This window comes from Rhea pennata, chromosome 2 (genome assembly GCF_028389875.1).
Source record: "Rhea pennata isolate bPtePen1 chromosome 2, bPtePen1.pri, whole genome shotgun sequence".
Classification (NCBI taxonomy): Eukaryota; Metazoa; Chordata; class Aves; order Rheiformes; family Rheidae; genus Rhea; species Rhea pennata.
Genome location: NC_084664.1, coordinates 140251340 through 140265232, shown reverse-complemented (window position 1 = coordinate 140265232; position 13893 = coordinate 140251340). Strand labels below are relative to the sequence as shown.

Genomic DNA, 13893 nt, shown 5'->3' with positions numbered 1-13893 from the left:
TACTAGTCTCCCTTTTTGTGTTTTAGTTCATTGAGAAGCTCTGTGATTACCTAACAGATTTCCCAGCACAAAAGTATAATTTGTTTCTGAGCTCTTAGTAAGTTTCCTATAAAAGACATCTAGCTTTCCTGAGCACCCTTTCACTTCTCAGCTCTTTCACAGGCTCTTTCTTCCTTGCAGTTCCTTCAGTAAGCAGAAATCTGAGCTTGTAAAGTACCGAGTCTTGCCTCTGCTCTTTCCCCTCTCAGCTTACATTTTGAACTCCATTATTTCATGGTCACAGCTGCCCAAGCTGTCATCTGTGACCACGTCACCACCAATTCTTCCCTGCTTGCAAGCAGTAGATCAGGCTTTGTCCCTCCACAGTTTGTGTTAGGAAATTGTCACCAAGGCAGTCTATGAACCTCCCGAATTGCCTGCACAATGTCTTTTGTCTTGCTCTTCCAGCAGGACAGTTTAAATTCTCAATGCATACAAAAGTCTTTGTGGAGGTAGAGACTTCTGCTAGTTGTTTGTAGAAAGCCCTGTGCACTACATCTTTTTCAACAGGTGGTCTGTAACAGACCCCATGACCACCACCATATTCCCAGTGTTGTTTCCTACTCCGATTTTGACCCAGAGACTCTCAACAGGCTCATATCCAGTTTCATATTGGACCTCTGTGGAGCTGAGGAGCTCCTTAACTTACAGCACATGATTTGGACACATTTGAAGCTGAGGGAACCAGGGGTGACAACAAGGCAGGCAGAGTCAGTAATGTCTCTGACAAAGCATGCAGTCCCACAGTACCCAAAGAAGAGCAAAACAGACAGTAGCGTGTGACAGTAGCCAGGCTCAGCCAACAGAGATTACCGGACAAGTCCATAGTGACAAGAGTGGTCCAAGATCAAGCCAGGAAGTCAAGTTAGCTGTTCTGCAAGCCAGGATCAGCTAAGTACAAGGCTGGGCACAGGCATACCTATTCCATAGTTCAAGCGAGAACCAAGGGCAAGGGCCATAGCTTAAATGCACCTCCCAAGCAAAGGGGCAGAGGCTGTGGACAAGGCTTCTTACTGCACTGAGTGTCTCTGAACACAGTGACTGTGTTGACTGCATTCTGTTTTGTTATGAATGCTCTATATTGGGTTAAAATTAAGGGCAAAAATACCATCAGGTAGCAATTCAAGAAAAACAAAGTGGCTAGGCGTAACCATAAGGATTGGTTCAAAAGCTCAGGGAAGGACAAGCAAATACGGTGTAAAATCATTCTCATTCAAGATGCATCTTCTGAATCTAAGCATAAATAAAACTGATTAAGGCACTTTTCCTCACACTTGTTGTTCTTCAGAGCCTTGCTAATATAGTAAAACATGAAGAAAGGAACTGGGTAGCTTCTAATGCTGCAAAAGTTAAGATGTGAGATCTCTTCAGAGCAAAAGCGTGTCTGAGTCGCCATATGTTATGAATCACACTGGCTTTCAGTCAGCATAAACAAAATGAAGGAAGAAGCTTCAAATAGCTGGATTTAAAATGTTTGTAAATGTAAAACCTTTAACATAAATTTCTACAAATTTGGTTTACATATTGAATCTCAGGGACACCTGCGAACTAGCCAAGACTCACACTCATGCCAGACCAGATCACTGCATCAGCAAGTAGGCTTAGGCCTCGGGCTCCAGCTCCCAGGCTCTTGTGATTATCTCAGCATCCTGGATTCCTTTCAAGATAGAAAGTAAGCCGTAGTCCTTGTAGTTGCAAAGAAAAGCTTGAAAATGTAAATGTTATCAGTACAGTCATGCATGTCTTACAAATGTTTTCACTGGGAATCACTCCAACCTTCTCTAGGTGAAATGTGGGGAACACAACTCATGAGAGGAGCCCTGCCAAACACCAGTAAAGTACTCTCTATGTGGCAGAAAGAGAAGAGAGCTACAAATTAAGATTATCAGTCAAGCAGGTAGAGTTAATTCCTGCCTGCTAAGTTAACTATTAAGGAGATTTTACCATTATTGCTGCTTCTTTCAAGAGGACAGATGGTGCCTTCTACTTGTATTAGGGGAGACAAGTCCCAATTATTGTTCTTTAGGAAGATAAGGAGTTGGAAAAGTCCCTATATGAGTTGTGTGTAGGTTCACATAAGTTATAGCTGGTAGAGGCCTTCTGTTTGCATCCTTAATCTGGACTATGTTAACAAAGCCCTGTGAAATGTGCTTGTAATGTTCCCAATATAATAGCTTCAAGGTTCCAACAGAGATGCTAATATATATTTTTCACCTTTAGTGGTCATCTTGGTGATCAGTTACCCAGGAGAAGTCTATCCAACATGTTGGATATCCTTGAATTAGCAAGGATTTGAGCAGGTAGATGCAACACAGCACTGTGTAAATATATTAATTTGAGTCTAGAATGCATAAACCTGTAGTCCTGTGGTGTGCACACATGGTTTTATGGCTTCTGTCTCTTCAAGCAATCCTTATTTTCAATTTAGTTTTTAGGAACCAGCTAAGGTTCCTGTTTTGTGTATATGTGTATGTGTATATGCTATCATAAAGAGCTTTGAGAAAGTAAGTGTGCTTTGGAAAAGAAAGTATAGACAGTGGAGTTCATATGGGATAAAATAATTTTCTCAAATTTTCTTATAAAGTCACATTCCACTTTATTTGTCCTGAAAATATAATTGTTTTATTATTGTCAAGGGCTTTCATCATACATAAAGGCTGGTTGCATTAAAGCATCATGCATATAAAAAAAGAGCTGTCTGCATCAGGAAGCAAATTGCCTCTGGAATTACAAAGTAGTCTCTGAATGTCAGTTATGGTTCTTTGGTAAGGTATTCAAAAGTCCCTAGATGTCTTTAAAAACATAACTTATTTGATTTCTGACTTGTTTATCTATTTTTAGCATTGTTGGAGGATCGAGACTATTCTTTTACTAGTATAAGTTAGTTAACTCCACTGATGTAAAACTAGGTGATGTATCTAAGTACATGTCAGATTCTATGACTTCATTAATAGTGTTAGACCCTATGGAGTTTTGGTCTCAGTGATTACAGCACAGTTATTTTTCTTTTCTTTTCTAAGGTATTTATATGAAAGTAGTAGCTGTTGCTAGAATTTACATGTCTTTGCAGTCATTAACATTTTAAATGAGAGAATTATATAACAAACACCCAAACCTGTAAAAACATTGACGCCCCTGATGAAGTCCTAGTTTGATCTAGTGAATGCAGCTCAAAAGCATGCTTGTGCATTTATTACAGATCATATCTAACTTGCTGTGAGCAAAGTGAGGAGGTAACTTGTTAGGAAACAAATGAGACAACTTATAGAAATTAGCTGCATAATGTCAAACAATATTTATGATGCTAATTTTGATACTGCATGTTATACATATGTTCTCTAAGAATTCATTCAAGTAATGTGCATTGCACGTCAAAGTATACTTAAGTATGGCAGATATTTCTAAAAAAGGAACGTATTTTCATGGTTTGAAACAATATGGTGGGAAGTCAGAATGGTGCTTAGAAAGGCAAATACTAAGCAAAAGTAAATGAGGTATCTGGTTTTTACCTAATTCATTTCTGTATACACCTTACTGATGCTTCCTTCCCACCCCCCGCCATTTAGGACCAGACTATTGTTCTCTGCAGGACCATGGCTGTGAACAGGAATGTGTTAATACAGATGATTCCTATTTTTGTCGATGCCAAGATGGGTTTACACTTAATCCAGATAAGAAAACATGCAAAAGTGAGTAATTCTTTGGACATAATAAAGTTCATCTGCTTTTATTTGTTAAACCTGCTGTGAATGGTTTTCTTTCCAGAAAGATGAAAGTGTTCTCTGTAATTAAGGTTAAAACAAATCTTTCTTTATAAACTTGAATTTTGACCTGAGCCGGTCATGCTGGAAAGAAGAATACAGTTTGCTGTTTCATGGACTAGATTGTATATTAGACTTTTTCTTAAGAGATTTATGGGAACCTGAGGAGTGATGTAGGAAGGCAGTGGCTCAAAAACAAGAAGTTCATTACTTGCTTGAGACATTCTGACCTTGTTTTGTAGTGACACAAACATCTGCTTTTTAAAATTTCACCCTGTTTGGCTGACTTGATCTAGCCAAGGACGATAGTACATACAAGACATTTGAGTTACAGCTCCTTTTAAGTGGGAGCCTAGAGTTACAGCAGATTTTTCATGTGATGTTCTTAATGTAAAGGAGCACATATTTAGTCAAAAGAATAAGCTTGACTTCATGACTCAATAGAACTGAGCCAGGAGGACTGGTATATAAATCAGTGATATGTTATGAATAGGATGCTTACCTAGAGCAACACAATTATATTTTTAGGCCCTCATAAAATTTATCTTTTTCTGAAACTGTTCTCTCTTTCAGTTTTAAAGCTGATTTCTCATGAAGATCTTCTGTCTACAGGGTGCTTTTTTTCACAGCAATCCCTGCAACCATGTTTTTTGTTATCTATATGGTATTTTAACACATTCAGGATTCAGGACCTAGTATTGTCTAGAATATTTATTACCAAGGCTGTAATTGTGAATTAAAGGTAAATTGCAACTCTTGTTTAGGATACTTTTCCTTAATTCCCAGAGGCTTTGGATCAGCCTGTAAATCTGGTGACATTTTCATAATCAAGCTCCTATTCCAAAAATTTTTATAAGAAGGCTAATGTTAGATAACTTTGTAAAATAAATCAGAACATTTGCATATGGGCTTTCTTTGTCAATCAGGAAGAATACATCATTTTCTACAATCAGCGGGCATTCCTGCTTGCCTGTGATGCATTAGTTTTGATGATTAGTTTGGATGACTACAGAACCAGGGAGTATGGGAGTCAGAAGTCTTGCCTAGCCGAGCAGTAACAATCAGCTGTCAGATCAGCTGCTATCCACGGTTTTAACCAGTGTCCAAAGCAGAGAATCTAGTACCATTTAAGAAACATGGGCTTTTCTAAGCCACTTTTTGGAAGCCATCCTGTTGGCTTGAACTCTTCAGTGCTTTTCTCTCTACAGAAGTAAACTTCTGTGTGTTAGGTCAACATGACCTGTGAACATGAATGTGTTATCACTGAAGAGTTATTTGTATGCAAATGGGAGACACCCTAAGACTGGATGGCAGAATGTGCAGAACTGAATGTTCCTCATAAACTGCAGCAACTACTTACTGCAGTGGGGTGAGGTGTGAAAAGAGGGAGAGAACCCTCCCAGATCTCTTTTGAGATCTCCCTGAGCTGTGTAAACCTCTGGTACTGTAAAGTCTCCTAAGAGCCAGTGCTAATGAAGTAATGCTGGAGTAAGATCCCTCATCAAGTGGAGAATTAATGCATCATCTTCTGTAATTCAAGTAACTGGAAAAATGTATTCAGCCAAGGTGTCTAATATAAAGGCAGTGCTTACTGTTAAAACATCTGCATCATTGCTACGTGTTATTTAAACTGCAGCACACCTAATACTAATTCTAATTTTTATGGACGACTTCCTTCCACGTGTTTATGCTGTCAGTGATTGTTTGATGAAATGCACTCTGTTGGTAAGAACGTTACCAAGGGAGAGATCGGTGTTCCACCAGAAAAACCCAACAACGTTGCCCGCTTATAGTCACCCAGTTTTCAGAAGACGCTTTTTACCTGAGAACCATTTTGCATACTTAACACACAATCTAAAATTTTGGTAGCATTTTTCTTTGATGTACTTGTGACACAGGAGTGCTCAGATACAGAAATTAAGAAAGCAGATGGGTAAAGGGTAATTGTATTTTAAATAAATACAATGGTGATAAATAAATACAGTGGTGATAAAGAAATATTTAAGAAAACATGGATATGTTTTATACATATTAGTTACACAATTATTTGGTTTTGGGTTTTTTAGAGGGACAAGAACTCAGCAATTTCTAACAATTAGATGTTTTTAGATGTTGAATTTTTTAAAATAAACATATTCCACAACACTAGTTACTTTTGGAAATGTATCCTCTTTCTCTTCTTCTACCCCATTTCCTACCCCTTTCCCTTCCCTTCCTTCTTACAGTAATTTTTACATATATATGTATTAAATTATTAAATCAAATTTGTAGTTATAATAGATTTTGAAGCCTGAATAGTTTTTGAAGAAGCTTTCCATCTATTCCACTCCTTGAAAGAGTGTGTTCAAAGATTCTGTGTGAGAACCCAAAGTATTTAAATGTTTAATCCACATTAGTATAGGTATTTGTGTTGTAAAAGATGGTGCCAAACTGCAGACGCGATTTTTCAGAAAGCATACTGTTTTTTTTATTATTCTCTTTTTTTTTTCCACATTCTTCTTGTGCTCTGAGAAGTTACACAAGTCTCTTCGTGATGATGTAAACTCATGGAAAAAGGAGACTGTTCCAGCTGGAACTTGCTTTAACTAGTAAGAACGTCAATCTCAGCTTCACTTGTTCAAGCCAACATTATCTATAATTATGTATCTGGATGAATTCCTGTAAACTCATTACCTAGTTAAATGACCTAATAAACAATACTATTTAAGCCTAAGATATTTTATTATTAAGTATAGAAAGTTTTTTTTTTTTGTTGTTTTTGATGAAACGAATAGTTACAGACATGTCTGCTTGCATCTGTAAATAATTTGCAGATAGGGACATATGAAACTGTGTTTGTGTCTGAGAGAACTCCACTAACTTCAGTCGAGTTAAGCTAAAGTGATTGGGCCTATATAACTAAAAATAGCCGTTAAAAAGTCAGCAATAAAATGTCATGAGGAAGTTCAGTATAAAGTTTTTTTCCTAAAACGTGCTTTTTCTATACTTACGGAGTCAGCAGATTGCAGAGTACATTCAGAAGCGCACATATCTTGCCCAACTGCTTTGCTGTCCTTTGTATGAGACACAACACAGATTTTAAACTGGAATTCAACTCTCTCTTTCTCTTTCTCTCTCTCTCTCTCTCTCCTTCACACAAACTACTGCATACAAAGATTCAAAAATATTCCACTTTATCTTAGTTGGAATAGGAAACATTTCCCTCCCAAAATCAAAGAAAAGGAACATGTTAAGACACTCCCACAGTCATAATCTGTATCTGTCCCCAGTAGGTTTGACTGATAGACCATGTTAACATGATAAAGTTTAAAATTGGTGATTTTTCATCCTGTTAGAAAAGAATTCACTGTTTATGAAATAATCGAGTTGTTAGTTAACGCATGTTATTCAAATAGGTGGGCATATTGCATAAATACAAAGCTGTACTGATCTTCTTCCCTTGCTCTGTGAAGGCTCCGTGTACTAACTACATGTCATAGTGTGCGTGTCTAAGCCTCTAATGTGCTTTTTTCAATTATTAACGCCAATGAATAGGAGTGGACCACTGTGCTGAAAGCAATCATGGCTGTGAGCAACTGTGCCTAAATACCGGTGATTCCTATGTCTGTCAGTGCTCTGAAGGATTTATCATCAATGAGGACCTAAAAACCTGCACGCGTAAGTCTTCTGAGAGCCTCCTTGATTTCAGCTCACCTGAGAAAGATTTCTATTTTCATACAAGAACGCACCTCCAAGTTACTCTTAAACACTGCATTTCAGAAATACCTTAATAATGATTTGAAAGCAGACAGATGGAGGAAAAAAAACATTAGAATGGACTTAGAAAAATGTTGAGATGACTGTAAATCAGACTGGAAATCATTTTCAAATTCAAATCGGAGGTTGGATTAGATGATCTCCAGAGGTCCCTTCCAACCTTACTGATGTGCTGCCAGACAGGTCGCCTGACAGCAGTGTCCCCCAAACCACTTCATGTTATCTGGGGAAGGAGGGAGGAGTGTGAGTACGATGCCAGTTTTACATTTTGCACTGGAGTCCTTAATACGTGAATGAAAGTTGTCCAGGCACCTCTCCACCCTTTGTAAAATGATCATTGAGAGTCACCACAGTTTTGCAAAGAGCCAAATGGCCCCCCTTTCAGGAAAAATACATATAGAGAGGGCCAGAAGTAGAGAAATGTGAATGTGTTTTGCCTCTTGACTTTTCCTGAACCTATCCCCTCAGATTAGAGGGTTTGGGCCACTTTTGCTACTTTCTCAAATTCGTTGAGTGATGCAGCAGCTCCTGAGTTTGCTGCTTTTCTTGCACTTTGGCAACACACAGTTTCAACAGGAGTCGAACTGCAACTGGTCAGACACAAAAATGGTATAAGGAAGAGTGAGGCAAATTAGTGAAGGCAACTTTGTTTTTGTCTTTGTCCTATCCTTTTTAGCCTCACCCAATATCTTGATAGATTGTGCTTCTGTCTGTCACTGCAGCCCTCTGAAAAGGGGCAGACAGTAATCTGCAAAAACGGAGCTCCTGTATTGGATGTGTAACAGGGATTGGGTCTGTTCAAAACAATTTATCTGAACATTTATTTAAGCAAACCACTGGAAGTCTAGAAACAGCCAAACATTTTTTTAAAGAATTTTAGCAACCTGTAAATGGAAAGATCTATTTCTTTTGTAATAAAAACGAGCTGTTTTTTTACCTGGACTGATTTTCCTCCAGGCACTAGATCCATATGCAGCATTAAAATTGCTGTGGCTTCTGGAATGCCTCTATGCAATGAAACAGATCCCTAGTGAACTGTTCTTTTTCTTGCCAGTGAACCTCTCCCCTCCCTTTAGGAGGACCTTCCCCTTAAGAGCAGGATTTGTCCTATTCCTGAGCTCCAGATGAGTCACTAAAACCTCGGAGACAACCTTTTTAGACCATTATGAAAAGAGTTTTGGCATCTTTGGAAGGGATTAACACTTAATACATACCTCTACTAATGGGAAAACATCTGGGGAATCGCAATTCTGGTGCCATATAAACCGGCACAAGTATCTTAAGACAGCTGTGGGGACACCTGAGTGGTAAATTGGTTTTTGTTCTGACAACTAATTACGTAAAAATGAATGGCACTGTGTGTGCAGCCAATAGGGAGTAGTGAGTGCTGCTTGCAGAATACCAGGGATCTACATCTTTGTATTACAGAGAATAAATCATTAGGAAATTTGAGCGGAAAAATGGGCCGTATGTGACCACATTTGTCATTTTCAAATTTCTGCGCAAGTTTTCAAAGTCTAAGCCAAAACCAGCTGAGGTCCCTAAGAGTTTTCTGCTTGCTGCCACAGGTCAGGCACACAAGCGAGTTCTGGGAACTGCCACATTCATACCAGATTATTTATAGATTTTATTTAAAGAAGAATGTTCACAAGGTAGCTTTTCCGACTTTGTCACTGTCTGTTAAATACAACCATTGCTAAGCAAGTTTTTAATTCAGTTTGTAAGTCCGGAGACATGCGGACTCTACTGAGCAATACTAACGTGGGAAAGTAAATTTTCTCAGCTCTGCTTAGAGCAATGGACACAAAGCATTCCATTTTACTGAAGGTATATGTATCTTATCAGATAAGGAACTGATCTATTGCTTAACCAATTTAATGTATTTGTACTAACTGGCATATATGACCTGCAAATGCTAGAGTTAAAAAAAAAAAAAAAAAAAAAAAAAAGATTCATTCATTCTTTTTTTTTTAATAAATTCAATTGCTCCTGCAGGAGTTGACTATTGTGCTCTGAGTGATCATGGCTGCGAACATTTGTGTATAAATGGTGACAGATCTTATACTTGTCAGTGTTTTGAAGGATACAGGCTTCGTAATGATGGGAAAACTTGTAAACGTAAGTTATTATTCGGCAAGTCAACGTTATATTTTTTGTGCATGTGTAGAAGAAATGTATAAGGGTAGGATTTGATCCCCTAAACACTGCTGTTCAGTGTCATTTTAAATGCTCTGGAGTTCCAGAAGATCGCAGTTTCTCCTTTGGTGTCATATTTGCCAGGAGTATGCATAGGGCTTCTAAGAGACACTAGATGCATATTTTAAGGCACCTGATTCACTCCCTAAATGTCTATATTTATACTTATAAATAGTAGCTTTGAAATTGGACTATTGTGGATCCAAAACTATTCAACTCAGATTTACATTCTTGTACTGGAAAACTGTAATTTACAGGAAAATGATAAACATGTATAAAACTTAACTCCAGGAGAAAAAGCATTACTGTTTCAAGATTAGGCAGGTTTATTCCTGAAGGAAAAAAAACAAAACAAAAAAAAAAAAAAAAAAAAAAAAAACCACACAGTTATGGAAAGAACTGTTTCTCATCAGAAAATTTCCTTGAAATGTAGATGTGTGGTTTAGCTGCCTTTGTAAATGCCTGTGGGTCACCAATATACATGTTAGGGACACATGAAATTCTGTAAATTCTGGAATCTGAGCACTATGCTTTTCATTAGTAACGACACTGTAAATTAGTAGAAGGATAAAGATGTATTTTTCTGTTACAATAAAAGCTGACAGAGGTTGCGACAAAAGATTCGCAGGGGCCATTGGAGTCCATGGGCAAGAATATTTAGTAACTGGGAATTGCAAGACGTTGTACATTCTGCCCTTAACACAATTTTTTATCTATTAAATTATTCTCAGGTAAAAATATCTGCAAATCAGTTAACCATGGCTGTGAACATCTTTGTATTAGTGCCAACAATTCCTACATCTGCAAGTGTCGTGAGGGATTCACACTGAGAGAGGATGGGAAGACATGCAGAAGTGAGTCTCTCTTGAACACGTTTCTGTGTGCATTAGGCAAGGGAGAAGAAGGGAGTTATCACTTCTCACTGCAGAAACATCCTTATGAAATCTACACTTATGAATATATTTTCATTCAAAACCTATATATGAATATATATGTCCAAATCATTCACAGGACGGGACATCTGCAAATCGGTCAGCCATGGCTGTGAGCATATCTGTGTGAACAAAGATGACTCATACGTTTGCAAGTGTCATGAGGGCTTCCTATTGAGAGAAGATGGGAAAACATGCAGAAGTAAGGACTCTGATAATTACCGATAAACTTATATTTACAGTAGGTGCATTGGTGGAAGTGTTTAACCAACCACACTGTCACAGTTTACCATCATAATACAGGGCCCATGCTATTATGCCTTCTGGAATCTTGTGAGAGGTTCTGTGAACAGAAATAGTTTATTTTAATGGATAAACTGGTACGACCAGAGACAAAAACACGGATGTTCAGATACCAAGTGCTAGAAGTGCTTGTTGCCTAAATTTTTGTCCATTTCTTCTAATGATATCAGTTGACCTAATAAAAATAATTATTTCTCCCTGTATAATATATGAATTTGTAGGTGTGCGTTAAAATACTCTCAACTGTTCTCAGGTAAAGATATTTGCAGTTCTGTTGACCATGGCTGTGAACACATTTGTGTTAATACTGATGAGTCATACATCTGTCGGTGTTATGAGGGATTTGCACTAAGAGAAGATGGAAAAACATGTAGAAGTAGGTATCCTGATCTTTAATAGAAGTTTTCCTGTATAATCTGTGTTTTCATTGACATGTTTTAACTAGTGGCACCCTTAATTTTTCCAGATACAGATGTTTGCAATTCTGTTGATCATGGCTGTCAGCATGTTTGTGTGAATACTGATAATTCATACATTTGCCAGTGCTATGAGGGTTTTGTACTGAGGGAAGATAAGAAAACATGTAAAGGTAAGTTATTTGATGTTTTGGCATGTTTTGCAATCAGAGATCTAGTGAAGAAACATATTCTGGTAGAAGTAGGTCTTCTGATTTGTGATTTCCTCAGACAAAAATAAGGAGAAATTCTGTATTTTATTAGGAACTTAACACTTCTAATCTTTACATCTTTGGAAATGTTCTCATTAGTCAAACTATAGTAAATATCTAAATTATTCCTAGATAAGGACATCTGCAGATCAGTCAATCATGGCTGTGAACATCTTTGTGTTAATAATGATGATTCATACACTTGTCAGTGCCGTGATGGATTTGTACTGAGGCGAGATGGGAAAACGTGCCGAAGTAAGTAGCTTACCTGCATATGCTAACAAAAAAGAAATTTAATTTCCCTTTTATTAGGAGGTTATTCACAGGTTCACAGTGCTCAGAACAGAATATTGTCCTCTACAGAGCACTGGAACAGGTTGCCCAGAGAGGTTGTGGAGTCTCCTTCTCTGGAGATATTTAAAACCTGCCTGGACATGATTCTGTCTAACATGCTCTAGGTGACCCTGCTTGAGCAGGGGATGGAGGGGGTTTGACTAGATGATCTCCAGAAGTCCCTTCCAACCTCAGCCACTCTGTGATTTTGTAATACAGATCATAAGTTATCTATGAATTAATTATTGCTTAATTTAAAGATATATTTTAGTAAATGAACCAATTTTAAGTTTAGAGTGTAGTTCTTAGAATGTGAACTTCACTTCTAGACTGAGTATGTCGAGCTTTAATGTTGAGCATTGGATGTTGCTGCATTTTATTTTGATGAGTTGCAGTTCTAACTACCTTGTGTTGTTCTGTATTTACTCTCACGTAGACCACAACTTAGCTCTTAATCTGTTTTTTAGTAAACAACAAGCAGATGAATTTCCTTCCGGCTCTTTGTATGTTTTCTAGTCCTTTCATAAGTCTTTTCCTGCTCTCCTAAAACTTCTGCCAGTTATCAGTCTCCCTTTGGTGGTACCACATCTGTACAAAGTCTTCTAATCGGACGCTCAGAAGGGTCAATCGTAGAGGAACCATAACCCACCTAATTCTTATTTGAATCTATACTTTTTGTATGAACGAAGGTAGCATTGGTCTATGTGACTGTAAGATTCTACTAGAGCCCATGTTCAGTCAGTTATCTACCATGACCCATAAGCTGTTTAAAACTTACAGTCACACAAGTGTCCCACATCCTGTAAGTACAGCCTTCCTTCTTTGTTTCTAGATGTGTAAACTTACTTCTGGCTATTTTAAAATACTATGGTTTGCCAGTACCCAGCTTGCTAAAAGATTCATGTCTCCTTGTATCAGTGACTGTTCTATTTTTATTTACCATTCTCCGAAAATTGGAGTAAGTTTATAAACTTTGTCAGTGATTACTTAATATTTTCTTCTGTGTTGTTCATAAAAATGTGAAGTAGTAGAGGAGCAGGGCAAATTCTTAGAAACAAAGCCAAGCCATGTGATGATTCCCGATTTACAATTTATTCTTAAAACCTCTCTAGCCAGTGTTAATCCATTTAATCTAGCCTGTTTTCTTCATCAAAATAAATACCAAGACTGCTGATGCCTTACTGAGTTCTCCGGTATATGAATGGTATGGGCTTAATGAATCAGTCTCATAAGCAACTAAAAAAGATACTGATTTTGTTTTCCACATTCTCTTTTTCCATAATGCCAAGCTGATTGATACTAATTTTCTTTCTTTGATTTTCTCTAGATCAAGTTACACGTTCTCTATTCCATTATTTTAATGCAGATCAGTGTCAAACTGACAGGCTTACAATGAACTAGTTGTTCTTTTCAAACACTGGCACAACACCAGCTTGTGTGTGTGTGTGTGTGTGTGTGTGTGTGTGTGTGTGTGCACACACACGTGCACACACATGTGCACTAACATGTACTGGGCGTGGAAACTCCTCAGTGGTTTGGAGTTTCTTCTGAATTCTAGGAGCTTCTGAAAGTTACACTAAGCATCCAAAGAGATCTTCAGCCAACTCTTTTATAGCTCTTAGCATCAGCAACCTGGAATTGTTGATTTTAAAATGCGTGTCTCCAGCAGGTCTTATGGACCTACTTCTCAGCTGACAGAGCTCTTCATATCAGTTGTATCAGTAGCATATTTCATAAATTCAGATCTGAATATACTAAATATTTTTACCTTTTCTGCATTAAGGTTGGCAGTTCTGCCACAGTACTTCTTTTAAATAACCCGCTCATGCTATCCTTGATTTTGTTGGGCATGCATTTCCCTTGATCTTTATCTCAGTATGCCAGTGTTTCCAATACCTAATATTTT

General features: G+C 37.7%; 1 protein-coding gene across 2 annotated transcripts in view; it reads left to right on the top strand.

Annotated features, from left to right (window-relative positions):
- The window catches only part of MATN2 (matrilin 2), a 74237-nt gene that overhangs the window by 42716 nt on the left and 17628 nt on the right, over positions 1-13893 (top strand). For both annotated transcript variants that reach the window (XM_062570486.1, XM_062570485.1), the window contains exons 7-14: positions 3606-3728; positions 7335-7457; positions 9552-9674; positions 10484-10606; positions 10764-10886; positions 11241-11363; positions 11454-11576; positions 11787-11909. In XM_062570486.1, the coding sequence (XP_062426470.1) occupies positions 3606-3728; positions 7335-7457; positions 9552-9674; positions 10484-10606; positions 10764-10886; positions 11241-11363; positions 11454-11576; positions 11787-11909 (984 nt within the window). The remainder of the gene's footprint in view (positions 1-3605; positions 3729-7334; positions 7458-9551; positions 9675-10483; positions 10607-10763; positions 10887-11240; positions 11364-11453; positions 11577-11786; positions 11910-13893) is intronic.